This window comes from Hemitrygon akajei, chromosome 7, assembly GCF_048418815.1.
Source record: "Hemitrygon akajei chromosome 7, sHemAka1.3, whole genome shotgun sequence".
In the NCBI taxonomy this organism is placed as follows: domain Eukaryota; kingdom Metazoa; phylum Chordata; class Chondrichthyes; order Myliobatiformes; family Dasyatidae; genus Hemitrygon; species Hemitrygon akajei.
The window spans coordinates 21,749,061-21,769,521 of NC_133130.1; the positions used below are offsets into that span (position 1 = coordinate 21,749,061).

General features: G+C 40.6%; 1 protein-coding gene across 5 annotated transcripts in view; it reads left to right on the forward strand.

Moving 5' to 3' along the window:
* Positions 1-582: 582 nt before the first annotated feature.
* The window catches only part of akt3a (v-akt murine thymoma viral oncogene homolog 3a), a 442,785-nt gene continuing 422,906 nt past the window's right edge, over positions 583-20,461 (forward strand). For 3 of the 5 annotated variants that reach the window (XM_073050478.1, XM_073050483.1, XM_073050481.1), the window contains exons 1-2: positions 583-862; positions 2,177-2,329. In XM_073050478.1, coding sequence (XP_072906579.1) covers positions 2,284-2,329 — 46 coding nt within the window. In that variant the 5' untranslated portion in view covers positions 583-862; positions 2,177-2,283. Of the gene's footprint in view, positions 863-884; positions 955-2,176; positions 2,330-20,461 lie in introns of those variants that run through there. The other 2 variants (XM_073050479.1, XM_073050482.1) reach the window with 2 other exon arrangements.

Here is a 20,461-nt window from a genome sequence, read left to right on the forward strand (position 1 = left end):
GACCCACCAAACAGCTCTCAATCCAAAACTACAGTACTCTCAACCTTTTAAAGGCAAAGTGTACCTGAATCCTTGAAGACTTATTTCAGAGTTCCTCAGGGCCACTGTATGACCAGAGGAATTTTCACAACTGTCTATGTGAATTTAGCCCAAGTCTCACAGCATTACCATTCGTTTATCAAAACCCAAGTAGCTGATAACCTGAAAGACTGATGGGTGTTAATTTACCAAACAGTCAGCAGTGGTTTGGAGAAGGCAGAGCTGTGATAATAAACCTTGACTCTGATTTGGAGGAAGTGGTAAATCTTGGTCTTGCTCTTGATACATGAATTAACAAAAATAATCCTATAAATATTAAAATAAAGAATGATCATGTTGCAAATTTTCATCCTTACATATCAATAATCAGTATTTCCTCAGTCTGGTTCTCAAGCACTGATGTCACTGATGCTCCAATTGGAGTGCAGTTCAGTTGGGGAGAAGGGGGGAGCGCGGGTGGTGGTCGGAACGGCACAGAAGATCTCGCGAGACTTCTTTCCGGGGAGGCAGCGCGAGAGAGGGGGGGGGGGGGGGGGAGAGAAAACGAACGCGAGCCGGGGGAAAAGAACTCTCCAGTAACGGACGAGCCGCGAGACGCGTCGTCGGTGACGTCAGGAGTTTTCCCCTCAAAGTCAACAAGAACAGGAGCAGCTGGAGTTTCAATGTGAAACAATTAGAAATATATAAATAATTATATATATTTTAAATTTAAAAATATATCATCCTCCAGAAAAGTAGCCCAGCCGATCCACCCCGAAGGATAGCTCCAGTGCGGTTGAGTCGGTGGGTGGGCGAGCCGGCCGGCGCTGCACTGAGGCTGAAGGTAGGTGAAGGAGGATGGAGATGTCTGGATGGGGATGGGAGATGGAGTCGGCCGGCGGGCCGGCTTGGCCTGGCCGGTCACCCCTCCCTTCAGTACGTTTAAAAAAAAAACAATATTGTCTATGATATGTGGGAGACTTTGTATTCGTGAGGGGAGGAGGGAGTGGGGATGGTGGTGGAGGAGGAGGAGGGGTTTCTGTTTGTGGCCTAGTGTGCATCAGTCTCCTCCATCACCATAACTACTACTAACTAACCCCAATAACTTTGGAGCACCATTGCGCCGGTGGGGTCAGTAATAACTCTCGTGCGTTGATGTTGGGTTGCAGACTGTTTTTTCCCCCCCCCAAGGCGACTGCAGTTTATCTGAATGGGAAGAAGAGGAGGCGGCGGTGTATTCAAAAGCCGCTTCCGAAAAAGATTGTAACAGAATATGCGAATTGAATGGAAAATAAATAAAGCGACGAGACTTGTAATCAGCCAGACAGCCCTTTGCACTTTCACCCGATAGGATTTATCTTTTATAATGAGATGCTCAAACACACCAGCCTGATTCAGCGACAGATTGATTTTGTCCGAATGCTTTTTATGTGGGGGGGGGGGAGAGAAGGGAGGGAGTGGTGGTGAGAAAACGCATTTAGGGTTGCTGTGGGTGTTTTTGTCTTGGTGTTATTTTTCAGACAATGCAAAATTAAATACATTTCTTAATTTATTAAAAGTAAATGGACTCGGGTGGAGGATGTTGCAGACTACGTCTACCCGGCGTCTGCTGTAGGAATGTTATGTCTCGTACAAATGTTAATTTAAAAAACATACCAACAGCCCAAATGAAGGACTAGTACATGTCAGGTTTTAAAATGCTTAATACTATATGAGGCTGCCATGATACAATGTAGGGGTGGAGTTTAATTAAGGTATTGATGGCTCCAAAAGGCATAAAAAATTAATAACTAAACTCAAACCTTTTGTTTTAAAATTTAATTTTCCTCACCGAAGAATCCTGCTGAAATGTCTTGTTGCGATTCCACTATTTAAATATTTGAAGTAATTCATAGAAGCAACGAAATTGTATTTATTTACAAAAACACTTATTTTGGCAAAGCAGCTTTTAGATATTAGATCAGATTAAATCATGTTTAACAAGGTACTATTATGCAGCCCTAAATTATTTGTGTCCATTTGCGAAAATAGTTTTTCTCAGTCCTAATTTTTTTTTCTGGGTAAATCTGTCATTGAAGTATCACAAGACTAAAATTGTGATATGATCGTTTAGTGCGTCATTTTTCGTGTTCAAATTGTGGTATTGTTTTCGTGACAGCGGTAGCTATCGGATTGGAAGACGGCTTGAGGAAATAGTGGTGGGAAGGCAGAGCCAGTCCAAAAGACGACTTGCTCGGCTAGCTGGGCTCTGAAGGAACTGCGGATATGAGCGATATAACCATTGTGAAGGAAGGATGGGTGCAAAAAAGAGGTAAATTTGGCATTATTTAAGTTACTGTCTAGTATCACGCACGAATGGGAACGAATTATCAGGATGGATGAATGGAGGGTGGATAGCCGAAATAAGTATTCGTGTGTAGTTTTGAGTATGCAAACGTTACGGCAGCGTGTTTTCGACGCTGACGTAACCGGCATAATACAAGCCAAATTATTTTTTTGATTTGGAGTGTTTTTACCCATTACTTAAGCTGAGATTTCGATGGGGTTTTAAAAACTTGTTTTCAATCGCGCCAACTCTAATTGCGGATTTGTAAGATAATCAAAATAGGAAACAGATCTGTTTACATATTAGTTTTGGCTTGGATCCATTGTTTCTTTAGTGTTCAGTTGGTTTAGTGGTAATGTTAGCAGTTGGTCCTTAGTGGCATATATTTATTCGCTTGTGTGATCGTAAAAATAGAGTAAGTGATTAGGGAGTTTGGAAATAACAAAACAATTTCCTGTTTATTTCGGAGTGGCTAGGTTCCCAGTGCTGGGCTGTGCATTTGCCTAACGTGGCATGTAATACCTAGTGTTATTATTTAAAAAAAAAATGGGAATCTGGGACAAAATTGTCAGTTTATTATGGACTATGGTTAGAAAATGTAAAAATCACTGGCATGGTAATAGTAAGTTTGTTACTAATCTTGGTAACAATGTTTTATAGATATTATAAGTGTCAATGTTTGACATTGGTCTTGAACGTTGCTAAAAAATTTTTGGCAAACCTCTGAAGTTGTGCTTGATGCTTTGTATTATGTTTTGGTAATCAATTAGAAAATATTTTCAACATGACTGATTTGTAGGACGATGGTGCTTGACTAAGTTATAAACTTTGAGAAGAAATGTGATGTGCTTGTGGTTCATGAGTTTTAAATAAAATTAATCACAGAAGATTTTATCTTGTCTCAATTATCAGCAATCCTGTTGGATTTCAGCTTTGCCTCTATTGTATTTATACTGTAATTTAATTTGTTGCTTTAACCTCTTGCAAGTCATGGAATTATGAACTGTTATAGAATTAATGTTAGTGGAATATATAATTAGAATTTCCTATTGTAAAAACAAACTGTCTCAGGAAATTAATCACGTGTTTTTTGATGCATCCATAAATAGTAACTCAGTAACTCAAACACTGAAATCTCAAATTACACTCTTCTGTTAGAGAAAAAACCATTGTTGAAGCAGATTGCTCATCATAGAGAGTGAAATGTAACAATTTTGTAAGATGTCTGCAAAATAAATCGTATGGAAGCGTGACCGTACTTAAGACCTCGAGGCATGATTGTAATATGAATTCTTTGAAACATTGCATTAATTCAGTTGCTGAGTTTGTCCAGCATTTTATGTGTGTAGCAGTAGTTACCGTAAGTTACGAGTTGAGCTTTAATTGTTTTAAATGTTTGTGTCTTAACAACATTATAAGTTTGGAGTTGATGAAGTTTAATCTTTGTGTGTATATGAATCATGCCATATATGATTTAAAGAAACAGGTTTTTACTGTAATGCTCAGCTAGCTTTCCTTTAACTATTTCTTAAGTATTTTATACTTAAATGTATCTTTTAATCTTCCTATATGTGTGATATAGTGGTTTTAATTTTCACATTGCAGTAATGAAGACCATTTGGCCCATCATCCCTGTGGCAGCACCTTGAAAGAGCTATAAAAAAATGTCTTGCATTTCTGCTCTTTTTACAGTATAGATATAGAAACAGATCCTTTGGCCCAACTCATTCACGTCAACCAAGTTGCCTGAGTTAGTCTCATTTGCCTGTGTTTGGCCAAAATCTCTCTAAACCTTTCCTATCCATGTAGGTGTCTGAATGTCTTTTAAACATAATTGCTCCCACCTTTCACTTCCTCTGGCAGCTTATTGCATATGCCCACCATCCTCTGGGAGGGAGAAGATGTCCTTGAGGTCCTCTTTAAATTTTTCTCCTTCACCTTAAATTTGTCCTGTATTTTTAGATTCCCCTACTCTGGGGGGAAAAAGTCTGATCATTCACTTTATCGGTGCCCTTCATCATTTTATTAACTTCAGGAACATTACCACAGGCTATTTGTCTTATGTGCACCTTTCCCAGTTTAGTAACATCCTTCCTTTTGCTAGATGACTGGAACTATATAGAGTACTCCAAATTAGTCTCACCGGCACTTTGTACAGTTGTAACTGACATCCCAACTCTTGCACATAGTGCCCTGACTGATGAAGCCAAGCATGTCAAACTCCTTTTTCACCAACCAGTCTACATATTTTACCACTTTCCTGTATTTTTTATCTCTAGGTCTCTGTTCTACAACTCTGCACGAGGTCTGTCATGTACCATGTATGTGTTGCCTTGGTTTAACATGACAAAAGACAACACTATGCATTTTCTGAGTTCAATTTCATCAGCCATTTCCTTAGCCCACTTTCCCAATTGACCTTGATCATGTTGTAAGTTTGGAAAACATTTATTGTTCCCTATACCACTGATTTTGCTGTCATGCATTCTCATCCAAATTGTTAATGGGCCCAGCACCAGATTTCAGAGGCTTCTAATCTGGAGGAAAATTCCTCCTCTGCTACTCTCCGAATCATTCTAGCAATCCAAATTGTATCCAGTTTTTTTCTGGATTCCATGTGATCTCGCTTGGACCAGTCTATTCTGTGGGATCTTGTCAAAAGCCTTGCTAAAGTTTATGTAGACAATGCTTACTGCCATCCCTTAACAAATCTATTTTGAAACTGCATCTAATGTTCTTGTGAAAACAGATTAAAGAACTTTTTTTCAGGTAATGCGTTGCTAGAAATATACTTTTTAAAAATGTTCTTCTCTGCTCTATCATCTGCAATAGTTAAGCAGAAATCAATAACTCATAATTTTGTAAACCTCAGTTTAATATCCCTAGAAAGCTGACTTGACAAAAATATTCTGGAATCTTTGTCGCTCCACACAAGTGCAGCTCCTTATCCCTTTCATTCGTAAATTATCAGTACACACACATAATTAAAAATGTATGTGTGTGAATGGCTTTAGCTTCAGATGTAGTCCACTTTCAGAAAAAAAGCCCACATATGCACCAACCTACCTCATTGTTTTGGCCTGGGATTTAGAATAGAAAGCCAGATAGTTGAGATATGAACCTGAACTGAACACATTATATAATTTTCTCTTGGATGAAACTAAGATCCAGTAATTTCTTCAGGCAAAACTGGGTATTTCTTGCTGTTTTCTACTATTCATCAGTTAGTAACTTGTAGGGTGATCTATTAGATTAGGTATTGAGTATTCATTGATATAGCAAATAAATCTGGTACTTTGAATGTTATTAAGCAGAATGCTACCATTTTAGTTAATAGCATGAAATGGAATATTCATCCTGCACTCCCTAAAAAGAAACCTGAAAGTAAAAGTTTGCTTAAAAAGCAGACTTGTTTTCTCTGCTGTATACATAATAATGAAGTTCTATTTGGTGTCTCGCAAAATTATAAATTTCTCTCAAACTCCTGACGGGCACTATCAGTGTTATAAAGAGTTTAAAGCAGTCTATAAAAGTTAGTTTTTCATATCATTGCAAAACTTTTGTAAGGAGGGAAATACTTGAAGGAATGCTGTAAATTAATAGGTGCACCAATGTCAGCTTTATCAATGTTTCTTGGGATTTTAAAAATAAATATTTTATGTTGGGCAGAACCAAGTTAATGTGATTTGTCCTTATTATCGGTATGGGTGACCTTTCTGAAGTTACTGGTTGCCGGGTCCTTTAATGGATATTTAGACTGCAATTGTCCAATGTCACTTAATACCAATGATTTGACTGTGGTACTTGGGTTTTATTAGTATTGGCCTATCATTCAAAACTTCAGTAGTGGTTTTTGCTCTGATAAATAATAGATAAGATTGATTACATTCTATAAAAATGCAATCTCACTATGTTGTGATTGTCATAGTGTGATACAGCAAAGAAACAGCCTGTTTCAGGTTGGGATGTTCATAATGAAAGATCAGTTTTGAAGTAAGGGATTGGCAAATGGAGAAAGATGGAATTTCTTCACTTGGAGTGTATTTTTAAGAGTTTTTTTTTATTTAGGAGGGCTCTGAAGGCTTAATTGTAGTGTATATTCAAAATGACAATAGATTTGGAATTTTGGATATTTTGAAAATCAAGGGAAGGGTTAGTGCATGAAAGTACCATTAAGCTCTATGAGAAGTGTGCCAAATCCACTGGAAGGATAAATGAATCATCATTGATATCCTCTCATGGGCCAAAATCCTCAGCAATATGGACATAAATGATACTCTGGCTGTTTTGTACAGCCTAATCCATCCTTGCATTCTCAACACCAGACCCATAGGAAAAAAATGCCAATTAAATAAAAGAAAAGATTCAAGGATGTGCTCAAAGCCTTCTTGAAGAAAGGAAATGTCTCCTGATTCTAGGGAGTTCCTGGTTCATGATACCTTTAAATCAATTGGCATTCAGAATGAAGTAGTCATAGACGTTTAGCCTACAGCACAGTACAGGCCCTTTGGCCCACAATGCTGTGCCAAACATATACTTTGGAAATTACCTATTTTTTTAAGCTTCATGTACAATTGGATCTAACATAGGCTCAGCAGGAGAAGCCAGAGAGTGGTAGTAAATGGTCATCTCTCTGACTGTAGGACTGTGACTAGTGATGTGCTGCAGGATTCATGCTGGCTTCATATTTGTTTATTATCTATTAAACTGATTTAGATATGCAGATGATACAAAGATTAGAGGCTCAGTGGACAGTGAGGAAGTCTTCAAAGCTTGCAAAGTGATCTGGACCAGCTGGGAAAATGGTCTGAAAAATGGCAGATGGAATTGAACGTGGATAAGTGTGAGGGCGGCAAACCAGGTTAAGACTTGTATAGTGCATGGTAGACCACTGAGGTGTGTGGTAGAATAAGGGGACCTGGGATTACAAATCCATAATTCTTTGAAGGTGGCATCATGGGTAGATAGGTTCCTAGAGAGAAATTCTAGCACACTGGCACTTGTTAATCAGGGTATTTAGTACAGGAATTGTGATGTTAAAGTTGTACAAGATGTTGGTGAGGCTGAATTTAGAGTATTGTGTACAGTGCTAGTCACCCAGCTACAAGAAAAATATTAATAAGCTTGAAAGGGTATCAAGAACATTGACAAGGATGTTGCTGGAAATTGAGGTACTGAGTTGGAGGAACAGGGTGAATAGGTTAGTATTTCATTCCATGGACTGCAGGAGAATAGGAGATCTTTTAGAAGTATAGAAAGTTGAGGAGTGTAGATAGAGTGACTGCATGCTGGCTTTTTCTTCTCAAGTTGGGTGAGACTAGAACTGAAGGCAAGAGGTTTGGGGTAAAAGGTGAAATGTTATAAGGAGAATCTCCAGGTTTTGGGAGGGGGAGTTGTTTTTCCTCAGTGGTGTGAGTGAAATGAATTGCCAGCAGAAGTGGTAGGTGAGAATTCAGTTGTAGCATTCGAAGTTTGGATAGATAAATGTCTGTGAGGAGTTTAGAGGGTCCAGGTGAAGGTAGATGAGTCTAGGCAGAAGACTGTATTGTAGAGCCTGTTCCTGTGGTATAGTACTTTGTAACTTTATGATAGATCCAAGTAGAGAAGCAGCACTTGAATTGGCTTGAGAATTTCATGGCACACAACACTGCATAACGGATGAAAGGAGTGTTTCACCTCAAAATATTCACCATCAGCCCCATCTGTAGCAGAATCTACAATTTCTACAGTGGTCTTTTCAGCTACCACAAACCACAAACACTGGAGTGGAAGCAAATTGCCTTCGATTTCAAGAAGCTATGTAAGGGAAAAGCTGAGTATGAAGATCAGCTATGATCTTATTGAACAGTGGAGCAGGAATGAGGGCTCTGATGCTTATTCTCACTGCTAGCTGACTTCTGATCCTGTGGAGTAATGTCAGAAATACAGAATTGTTGTATTGTCTAGATCACAAAAGGATGTTCCATCACTAATGCAGTCCAGTGATAAATCTTGATGCTGCCAAGTTCTAGAAATCTTGTGTACTATTGTGGTTATTTTGCTTTCAACATTCAATTTAACAAGAATATGTGAAAGGGGGGATAAAGAAGTCAATATTGTGAAATCACATTCTATAGTGTTAGGCCCTGACATTAGGTGTTAAAGTTGTTCAAATACAGTTAACTTGTTCAAATACATGCAATTTATTTTAATCTCCCGCCCCACCCCCTGCCATTCTGATTGCTTTAATGGAAATTAATGAGTTTGTGGAAAACTGTTATTGTGTATGGACAAGGACTAGACAACACTCGACCTCCTTTTGGGAAATGAAGATGGACAAGTGGCTGAAGTGCCAATTCAAGTGGAAGTAGTGACTATGTTTGTGATAGTTAAAGAGATAAGAATGGTCTGAAAGTTCAATTCCTAAATCGGGGCAAGGTTCATTTTGATGGTGTTAGAAAAGAACTTGCAAGGTTTGATGGGAAAGACTGTTGGTCAAAATTGAGTGTATCATATTTTCAACAGCATCTCAGGCAATAGCATTAGATAAACCGAATTCACAAGGGGGAGAAAACAAATTAGAGTGGATTTCGGCTGATTGCACCATCAGTTAATCAGAGCAGCTACTTATTTGGGACAACTTTTAAAGAGCAAAAACTAATTGAGAAAATAGCCAGGATTTCCTTTGTTTATTTGACCATAAGATATAGGAGCAGAAGTAGACCATTCGGACCATTCTCAAGTCTGCTCCGCCATACAATCATGGGCTGATCCAATTCTTCCATTCATCCCCACTCCCCTGCCTTCTCCCCATACCATTTGATGCCCTGGCTAATCAAGAACCTATCTATCTCTGGCTTAAATGCACCCAATGACTTGGCCTCCACAGCCACTCGTGGCAACAAATTCTGCAGATTTACCATCCTCTGACTAAAGTAATTTCTCCACATAATAGGAATAGGGGACTGTTACTGAGCAGTTTTGTGGGCACTTGTGTGGCTGTTAGACATTGCACTGTACTTGGAGCAACCAGTTTTTAAATAGCATCAGTTGTGTATGTTTGTATTCAAAAAGCAGTGATAGTTGGCAAGTAAGACAGTTCAGAACTGTTCTGCTCACTAGCTTCAAGCATTCAGGCTTGGAGATGCAAGAAATGGCTGGGAGTGAAAATGAAACTATTTCACTACTTCAGTAAGTTAGGATCTATGAAGAATTTGAAGGTATTAACAATCATCTTGAATGTTACAATGCAAGTGAAGAATTGGAGGATGCAACAATTTTTGACTAGCGTCATTTGGCCATTAGACACTACACTGTACTCAGAGCGACAGTTTTTAAAATAGCATCAGTTGTGTATGTTTGTTATTCATTTGGGCTGGTAGACGCTAAATTAAAAAGCAGCAATTTTGACCCTACTTCATGGAAGAAAACAGTGAAGGTGGTCCATTATCTCTGCACTAAGTGCCTGTGCTGATTTTGTTCAACAAAAATCACTTGCAGTCAATCAAAAGAACACAGAGCTTGCACTGTGTGAATTCTGCCATTGATAACTGTTAGGAATTAATACAGTTTTATAGTACTGCAGTAATGTTGGTAATGTTCCAATTTGTTCTACATTTCATTTAAATACATAATTTGTTACTCAGTTAAATGGTAGTTTGTCTTTTTTTTATATAACAACTATTTCCATGGAACTTTGGCTAATTGGGGTAGCCACTTAATTGGGCCAAAATGTACTGGTCACGATGTGTTCCAATTAACCAGAATCCACTGTGGACACAATATCGACAAGAGAACATAACCAGAGCAAAAATCAGAAGTCCTTTGCAGTACAAAGTGATAATATTGCTATGCTGAGGTAGTGATCAGGGCTGTACCAGTTAGTTCAAGAACAAAATGGTTGAAGAGAAGTAGCTTTCTTGAACCTGGTGTGAGGGTTTAGGTTTTGTACTTCCTGCCTGCTGGTAGCTGCAATAAGATGGCATGGCCTGGATGGCAAGTAAAGGGATGTAAGACAAGTGGGAGGCTTTATAGATGTTCCTGATAAAGTGAAGGTGAAAGCTGGTGAGATTAGGGTATCCTGACTGATGTGGGATGTTAAGGCTTTGGTCAGAAAAAAGGAGGCAAGTATCAGGCTCAGATCAGGTGAATCCCTTGAGCTGTAGAAGGGATGTAGGAGTACAGTATAGACAGAAATCAGGAGTGTTCTTGTTAGTGATTCTGTTAGTGTGTCCGGAAACATTTCAACATTTTGTACCAGTACTTTTTCATAAAGTTGGATTAATCCTGGGGGTATGGGCTGATCATGTGTACTGTGGGAAGAAAGGGAAGAAATTACGGGAGCCCAGAAGAGATTTTTCTATCTACCTTGGACATCAGTGAATTGCCAGAAGACTGCAGAGTGGCTTGTTTGCCCTTTTTAAGAAGGAATGCAGGGATCAGCCAGGAACCACAGGCTGATGAGTCTAATTTCAGTGGGAAAGTTACAGTGGAGTGGGGGGAGGGGGTGAAGGGATTCTGAGAGACTGGATCAGTCTGGATTTGGAAAGGCATAGACTGATTAGGTATAGTTGAATAGTTGACAATTATGCGAGTGGGAAATTGAGTCTCGCAAAATGATTCTTTTTTTTTTGAAGAGGTGATTGAGGTTGACGAAGATGGTGCATGTAGACATTGTCTACCTGAACTTTAGCAAGGCTTTTGACAAGCTTCTGCATGGTAGATTAGTTTGGAAGATGAGGCCACATGGAGGTTGATAATTGGATACAAAATAGCATGATAGAAGGTTGTTTTCTAGATTTGGAGGTATATGATCAGTGGTGTGTTGCGTCCGCTGTTTGTCATATAAATGATTTGGATGAAAATGTGGGTGGCACAATAATTCAGTTTGTAGATATTAAAATTCGTGGTGTGAATAAACTTGTCACTGGGAAAGTAGGCGAAAGAAAAGCATATGGAATTTAACTAGGATGAGTGCAAAGTGATGGGTTTTGGGAAGTTAAACTAGGGCAGGAAATGTTTAGTGAATGACAGGGCTCGGGGGATGTTGTAGAAGAGGTGTCAAAAGGTATAAATACAGAATTTCCTGAAAATAATTACCCAGATGGACAAAAGTGGTGAAGAAGTGGCATGCTTGCCTTTAGTGCATTGAGTGTAAGACTTGGGATGTCATGCTTCAGCTTGACAAGATACTCGTGAAACTGCGCCTGGAATGTTACCTGCTGTCTGGTTACCATGTTTAAGGGAGGTTGTGATTAAGCTTGCAAAGGTGCATAAAATATTGAGTTGTAGCTAGACTGAATAGCTTGGAACTAGTTTGTGTGGAAGAAAGGAGGCTGACAAATGACAGTGGAGATTTAAAATTTTAAGGGAAATAAGAAAGGTTTGTAAAAGTCGTCTTCCCACAGAAGGACAGTCTAAAGGCTGATTTCTACTTCTGCGCAGTAGCCGATGCTGCAGCCTTCGTAAGTGGCCTGCGCCGTTGTGAGCATTTATACCTGTGCGTTGGTGTGTCTGCGTTGCAAAAATGCTAGTTGGCGGTGGTGTTTCTAATGGCGACTGAGCGCATCATGTTGGAGTTGGAGCTAATAAATGTTGAACAAGAATTACTTTTATTGTAGTTACTGCAATGCAGAAAAGAGAGAAGACGTCAGAGGAGATGGTACGTATGACCATTGAATGGATTGAGGCAAAAGGAGGGTGAATTTTCTGTGCTTGTCCGGCCACTGAGAGACATGGACGAGGAAATGCATTTCAAATATTTTCAGATGTCAGCAGGTAGATTTGGCGATTGGTTCATTGTCTCCAACTATTTTTTCGCATCAATGTACGCACAGTAAGCCTATAGACAGGAGGAAATGCGATGCTACCAAGCAGACCAATCATAGTTTTTGCTGTCTGTGTCGCTGTGACATGCAGTTACCTTTTTGGAGAGGTGTGCGTCAGGATATGGCGTAGTGTAGGGCGTAGGTATAGAGTAGGTTACGCGGCTATGCCGTACCTACGGTGTTCATTTGACGCAGAGGTATAAATCAGCCTCAAGTCTAAAGGCATAGGTTTAACGTGAGAGGGAAAAAAAAAATAAAGGGGAACTTAGTTGCAAGCTTTTCCATAGGTGGTATGTATAGTGCTTATAAAAAGTACTCACACCCTCTCCCCCCAGAAGTTTTAATGTTCTGTTGTTTTACAGCATTGAATCACAGTGGATTTAATTTGGCTTTTTTGATACCGATCAACAGAAAGGTTCTTTTATGTCTAAGTGAAAATGAATCTTTACAAAGTAATCTAAATTAATTACAAATATAAAACACAAAATAATTGATTACGTAAGTATTCACCACCTCGATATCCGTAGTTTGTAGATATACTTTTGGCAGCGATTACAGCCTTGAGTCTGTGTGGATAAGTGTCTTATCAGTTTTGCACATCTGGACACTGCAATTTTTCCCCATCCTTCATTACAAAACTGCTCAAGCTCTGTCAGATTGTATGTGGATCATGAGTGAGCGGCCCTTTTCAAGTCCAGCCATAAGTTCTCAATTGGATTGAGGTCTGGACTCTGACTTGGCCACTCCAGAACCTTATTTTGTTGTGTTTTTATTTAAGCCATTTCTGTGTACCTTTGGCTTTGTGCTTGGGGTTATTGTTTTGCAATAAAACAAATCTTCTCCCAAGTCGCAGTTCTTTTGCAGACTGCATCAGGTTTTCCGCCAGGATTTCCTGCATTTTGCTGCATTCATTTTACCCTCTGCCTTCACAAGCCTTGTAGGGCTTGCTGCAGTGAAGCATCCCACAGCATGATGCAGCCACCACCATGCTTCATGATAGGGTGGTGTGATTTTGATGAAATTCAGTGTTTGGCTTATGGCAAGCATAGCATTTAGTCTGATACCCAAAAAGTTCAATTTTGTTTTCTTCAGACTATAGAACCTTCTTCCAGCTGACTTGAGTCTCTCACATGCTGCCTGGGAAACTCTAGTTGAGCTCAAGAAATGTAGCTGCGATCTGCGTAAGATCAAGGCGACGAAACAATACTACGTGGACAAGATTCAGACTCAACTCTCCACCAACAACGCACGCAGCTTATGGCAAGGGCTGCATACCATCGCAGATTTCCAAGCTAAATGCAGTGGAATTTCTAACATCGCTGCCTCGCTCCCAGACGAGCTAAACCTTATTTATGCTCTATTCTATGTTGCCAATACTGAGCCCCTGATGAGACCTGCAGATGATGCGACCAGGAGTTTGGTCATCTGAGGCCAAAGTATGCAGGTGTTTCCAATGAGTGGACAGTTGCAAGGCTGCGGGACCAGGTGGCATCCCACGGCTGGTTCTTGGGATGTGTGCAGCACAACTGGCAGGTGACTTTACAGACATTTTTAATCTCTCCCTCTCCTACTGCAGAGTGTCCTGCTTCAAAATATCGACTATTGTTCCTGTACCCAAAAAGATCAAGGTAACATGTCTGAACGACTGGCCTCCTGTTGCACTCACCTCAATAATAAGCAAAGGCTTTGAGAGACTGGTCAAGGACTTCATCTGCAGCATGCTTCCACTCACATTGGACCCCTTACAATTTGCTTACCGACACAACTGATCGATAGATGATGCGATAGCCACAGCTCTGCACACTGTTCTTGCACATCTGGAGAAGAAGATGCATATGTGAGAATGCTGTTCTTGGACTACAGTTCAGCATTCAACACCGTAATTCCCAACAGACTTGACAAGAAGCTCAGAGACCTCGGCCTTCACCCTGTCTTGCGTGGCTGGATCTGGACTTCCTGTCAGATCATCGGCAGGTGATAAGAGTGGGTTCCCTCACCTCTGCCCCTCAACACAGGTGCCCCTCAGGGCCGTATACTAAGCCCCCTCCTTTACTCTCTGTATACCCATGACTGTCGCCACCCATAGCTCCAATCTGCTAATTAACTGCCGATGACACTACACAGATTGGCCTAATCTCAAATAATAATGAGGCAGCCTATAAAGAAGTCATCACCCTGACACAGTGGTGTCACGAAAACAACCTTTCCCTCAATGTTGCAAAAACAAAGGAGCTGGTTAGAATCATAGAACACTACAGTGCAGAAAGCAGGCCATTTGGCCCTTCTAGTCTGTGCCAAAATTTTATTCCGCTAGTCCCATTGACTTGCACCCAGTCCATAACCCTCCAGAGCTTTCCCATTCATATATCTATCCAATTTATTCTTAAAACTTGAGTGAGCCCGCATTTACCACATCAGATGGCAGCTGATTCCACACTCCCACCACTGAGTGAAGAAGTTCCCCCTAAAAACGTCCTGAAAAACGTTGTCTCTCCTGTCCTCTCATGTCCTCTCGTATTTATCTCTCCTAATCTAAATGGTAATAGCCTACTCGCATTTACTGTCCATAGCCCTCATAATTTTGTAAACCTCAATCAAATCCCCCCTCATTCTTCTGTGCTCTGAGGAATAAAGTCCTAACCTGTTCAATCTTTCCCTGTAACTCCACTCCTGAAGACCTGGCAACATCCTAGTAAATCTTCTCTGCTCTCTTTCAATCTTACTGATATCGTTTCTATAGTTAGGTGACCAGAACTGCACACAATACTCCAAATTTAGCCTCACCAATGTTTTGTACAACCTCATCATAACATCCAACTCCTATACTCAATACTTTGATTTATGAATGCCAGGATGCCAAAAGCCTTCTTTACAACCCTGTCTACCTGTGACGCCACTTTCAGGGAATTATATATCTTAACTCCCAGATCCCTTTGTTCCTCCGTACTCCTCAATGCCCTACCATTTACTGTGTATGTCCTACCTTGATTTGTCCTTCCAAAATGCAACACCTCACACTTGTCTGCATTAAATTCCATCTGCCATTTTCTGGCCCATTTTTCCAGTTGGTCCAGATCCCTCTGCAAGCTTTGAAAGCCTTCCTCGCTGTCCACAACGCCTCCAATCTTGGTGTCATCAGCAAACTTGCTGATCCAATTTACCACATTATCATCTAGATCATTGATATAGACAACAAACAACAATGGTCCCAGCACAGATCCCTGAGGCACACCACTAGTCACAGGCGTCCAGTCTGAGATGCAATCATCCACGACCACTCTGTCTTCTTCCACACAGCCAATTTCGAATCCAGTTTACAACCTCTCCGTGGATACCTAGTGTCTGAACCTTCTGAACTAACCTCCCATATGGGACCTTGTTAAAGGCCTTACTAAAGTCCATGTAGACAACGTCCACGGCCTTTCCTTCATCTACTTTCTTGGTAACCTCCTTGAAAAACTCAGCAAGATTCGTTAAACATGATCTACCACGCACAAAGCCATGCTGACTATCCTTAATCAGCCCTTGGCTGTCCAAATACTTGTATATCCGATCTCTCAGAACACCTTCCGATAATTTGCCTGCTATTGATGTCAGGCTCACTGGACTGTAATTACCTGGTTTACTTTTGGAGCCTTTTTTTAAACAACGGAACAACATGAACTACCCTCCAATCCTCTGGCACTGCACCCATGGCTAAGGACGTTTTAAATATTTCTGCCAGGGCCCTTGCAATTTCTACACTAGTCTCTCTCAAGGTCTGAGGAAGTATCATGTCAGGCATGGGGGATTTATCTACCTTTATTTGCTGTAAGGCAGCGAGTACCTCCTCCTCTTTAATCTCTATATGTTCCATATCACTACTGCTTGTTTCCTTTCCTTCCATATATGCTATGCCAGTTTCCTCAGTAAATACTGATGCAAAAAAACTTTAAGGTCTCCCCCATCTCGTAAGGCTCCACACATGACCACTCTGATCTTCTAAGGGACCAATTTTGTCCCTTGCTGTCCTTTTAATATACTTGTAGAAACCCTTTGGGTTTACTTTCACAATATTTGCCAAAGCAACCTCATGTCGTCTTTTTGCCTCCCTGATTTCCTTCATTAGTATTTTCTTACATTTACTGTACTCTTCAAATACCTCATTTGTTCCTTGTTGCCTATACCTGCTATATGCTTCTCCCCTTTTTCTTAACCAGATCGCCAATATCCCTTGAAAACCAAGGTTCCCTATGCCTGTTAACTTTGCCTTTAATCCTGGCAGGAACATGTAAACTCTGCACTCTCAAAATTTCACCTTTGAAGGTCTTCCACTTACTGAACACATCCTTGCCAGAAAACAACTTATCCCAATCCACTCTTCCTAGATCCTTTCTCATTTCCACAAAATTGGCCCTTCTCCAATTTAGAACCTCAACTTGAGGACCAGATCTATCCTTATCCATAATTAACTTAAAACTAATGGCATTATGGTCACTGGACCCAAAATGTTCACCTACACATACTTCTGTCACCTGACCTGCCTGGTTCCCTAACAGGAGATCAAGTATTGCATCCTCTCTCGTAGGTACCTCAATATATTGATTTAGAAAACTTTCCTGAACACATTTGACAAACTCCAAGCCATCTAGCCCTTTCACAGTGTGGGAGTCCCAGTCAATGTGCGAAAAGTTAAAATTGCCTACTATTACAACTTTCTGTTTCTTACATCAGTCTGCGCTCTCTCTGCAGATTTGCTCCCCCAATTCTATCTGACTATTGGGCGGTCTGCAGATTTCCTCGTGTTTGCCTCCCTCAAAGTCTTGTCTATTTCTATTTCTGCCTCTGCCTCACGAATGATACGAAGTTCATTCAGCTCCAGCTCCAGTTCCCTAACTCGGTTTGTCAGGAGCTGCAGCTGGATGCACCTTTTACAGGTGTAGTCAACAGGAACAATTGTGCTGTCCCTAACTTCCCAAATACTGCATAAGGAGCACTCGACTGTCCTAACTGCTGCCTCCATTACCTACTTCTAAGTTAATTAGATTAATTAAAGGAACTTATACCCATCCTTACCTCACTGGGAGCAAGCTTGTCCACAGCCTCTGCTTGCTGAAGCCTCTCAAGCCAAAGCCTCAAAGCTCCACTCCTACCCTGAGCCACTCACGCACAGCTGGTTGTGGACTACAGGAGGAATAGAGACAGGCTAGCCCTTATTGACATCAATGGATCTGGGGCTGAGAGGGTGAGCAGCTTTAAATTCCTTGGCATACACATCAGTGAGGATCTCACATGGTCTGTACATACTGGCTATGTGGTGAAAAAGGCATAACAGTGTCTCTTTCACCTCAGATGGTTGAAGAAGCTTGGTGTGGGGCCCCCAGATCCTAAGAACTTTCTATAGGGGTACAGTTGAGAGTATCCTGCCTGGCTGTATCACTGCCTGGTATGGGAACTGTTCTTCCCTCAATCGCAGGACTGCAGAGAATGGTGTGGACTGCCCAGCGCATTTGTAGGTGTGAACTTCCCACTATTCAGGACATTTACAGCGACAGGTGTATAAAAAGCACCTGAAGGATCATTTGGGGACCCAAATCACCCCAACCACAAACTGTTCCAACTGCTACTCTCTGGGAAATGATACCGCAGCATAAAAGCCAGGACCAACAGGCTCTGGGACAACTTCTTCCACCAGTCCAGCAGACTGCTTAACTCAGGTTGACTCAACTGTATTTCTATGTTGTATGGACTATCCTGTTGTACTCAACTATTTATTATAAATTACTATGAATTGCACATTTGGACAGATGTAAATATTTTTGCTTGTGTATCTGAAGGTTGTAAATAATAAAGTCAATTCAATGTGTTTTTTTTCCAACAGTGGCCTTTTCTTTGCTGCCACCATAAAACTGCAACTGGTGAAGCACCTGGGCAACAGTTGTATGCGCATTCTCTCCCATCTCAGCCACTGAAGCTCGTAACTCCTCCAGAGTTGTCATAGGTGTCTTGGTGGTCTCCCTCATGAGTCCCTTCCTGCATGGTCAGTCAGTTTTTGAGGATGGCTTGCTCTAGGCAGATTTACAGTTGTGCCATATTCTTTCCATTTCTTGATGATTAACTTAACTATATTCCAAAGGATGTTCAGTGACTTGGAAATTTTCTTGTATCCATCTCCTAACTTGAGCTTTCACAGAGTTACTTGGAGTGTTTTTATCTTCATGGTGTAGTATTACTGGGATACTGTCTCACCAGCAGTTAGACCTTCCAGATGCTGGTGTTTTTTTTTACTACAGGTAGTCCCTGAGTTACGAACACCCAACTTACGAACAACTTGTACTTATGAACAGAGGAAAGAGAACGCCGTCCGCTATTTTAAGTCATTGCTGTTGACAGTGTGTGTGTGTGTAACTTTGTATTTGGCTTAAGTTTTTCTTAGCAAGATTCACCCTGACCCTGCCCCCCCCCCCCCCCCCCCACCTTTTCCGGTCAGCTGGTGGCGCAGTGAGATCAGCGCTGGGCTCGAGAACGGTGATTCCCAAGTTCGATCCAGTGACAGACTGCTCTCGAGCGCGCTGGGTTGATGTTGAGCTCGCAACTCGACCTCGTAAAAAAAACACTGCCACCCCCTGTTTAAATTCCCACGTGGAATATTGAGGAGGATCAAATACCCAAACCCAGCACAGCCCCCACTTGTCCCATTTAACCTGGCTCAGTGCCGTGGACTTTAGGACCCGGGAATTCAGTACGATGGTCCTTGGGACCCAGCGGACCTCGGGAACCGGTGGAGGTCAGGACCCGCCGCCCGCAGTGTTTCTGTTCCATTGACGGGAAGCGATTGTGATTGAAAATAAAGTGGAAATAATAAAGCGTTTGGAAAGAGGTGAAATGCCATCGGTCATTGGAAAAGCGTTAGGCTACAGTCGGTCAACGATCGGAACAATTTTAAGGATAAAGGATGAAGTGAGAATAATGGAGCATGTGAAGGGCCTGCCCCAATGAAAACTACAATTATTACTAAACAGTGCAGTGGTTTAATTATTGGAATACATATGTTTCTTAAGTGTTTTATATGCATAGAAAGGTAAAACATATACTATATACAAAGACAAACATTTGACTAACTGATGTTAAATAATATCGGATGTACTTATTCCGACTTAAAGACGGACTCAGGAACAGAACTTGTTCATAACCGGGGACTGCCTGTACAATCAATTGAAACACCTTGACTGCACACAGATCTCTTTAAAAAAAAACATATCTCCATTTAACTAATTATGTGACTTCTAAAACCAATTGTCTGCACCATTGATTTGGTGTCAAATTAAAGGGGTTACTTATCCAATCAATTACTTTGTGTTTTATATTTGTAATTCATTTAGATCACTTTGTAAAGATCTGTTTTCACTTCCATACGAGCCTTTTTCTGTTGAGGAATGTGTTTTTAAAAAGCCAAATTAAATCTACTGTAATGCAAAGCTGTAAAATAAAACATGAAAATATCCCGGGGGGTGGGGGAGAGGGAGGAGGTGAATGGCAGTAGGTAAGAAATGAAGTAATAGAAATGGTTAGAATTACAATGTTAAAACAGCATGAATAAGAGTATTAGGCCAAATTCGGGCAAATTGGGACTAGCACCTTGGTTGCATGAATGAGTTGTGATGAAAGGCTTATTTCCATGCTTTATAACTTGGGCTGTATAATTCTCAAGAATTTAATAATCACATTATTATGGAAATCTTATGTGGGGGAGGGAAGGGAAATTTCAGCTCAACAATCCGGAATGAAGGACTAATTCTGAGTTTAAAAAAAGTTTATGGGTTTAACTTGGTTCACCATCTGGTATTTGCCAAGTTCACTTTGATTGCACCCACCAACCTCTATTATCTTTGCCACAAGAAAGACGAGCAGTGATTCAAAGTATAGCAGATGCAGGAAATTCAAAATTTAAAAAAATATGCTGAAAGTACCTGTACAGTTAATATGGTCCATTAAGTATACTTGTCTATATATGTTGCTTGACTTCTAGTGTTTCCAGCATTTTGTTTTTATTATGGGTAGAAATATGAAGCACCATCACTGTTAAGTTCAGGACATTGCCACTAATCCAACCCAGCTTGTAAAATACAATATAATTTGAATAAAACTGGCCTGCAATATTTGGGGGCTTTATTGGTATTCTGTTTTTGCAAGCTGTTCATTTATGAATCCTAGGTATGCAGATCCCTAATGAGGCTGCAGCTTGAATATTGTGGAAATCTGTTCTTTATGCTGTTTTCCTACAAAAAAAGCTAAGGTCTGTGCTTTTTTTTGCATTGTAAGGCTAGTGGAA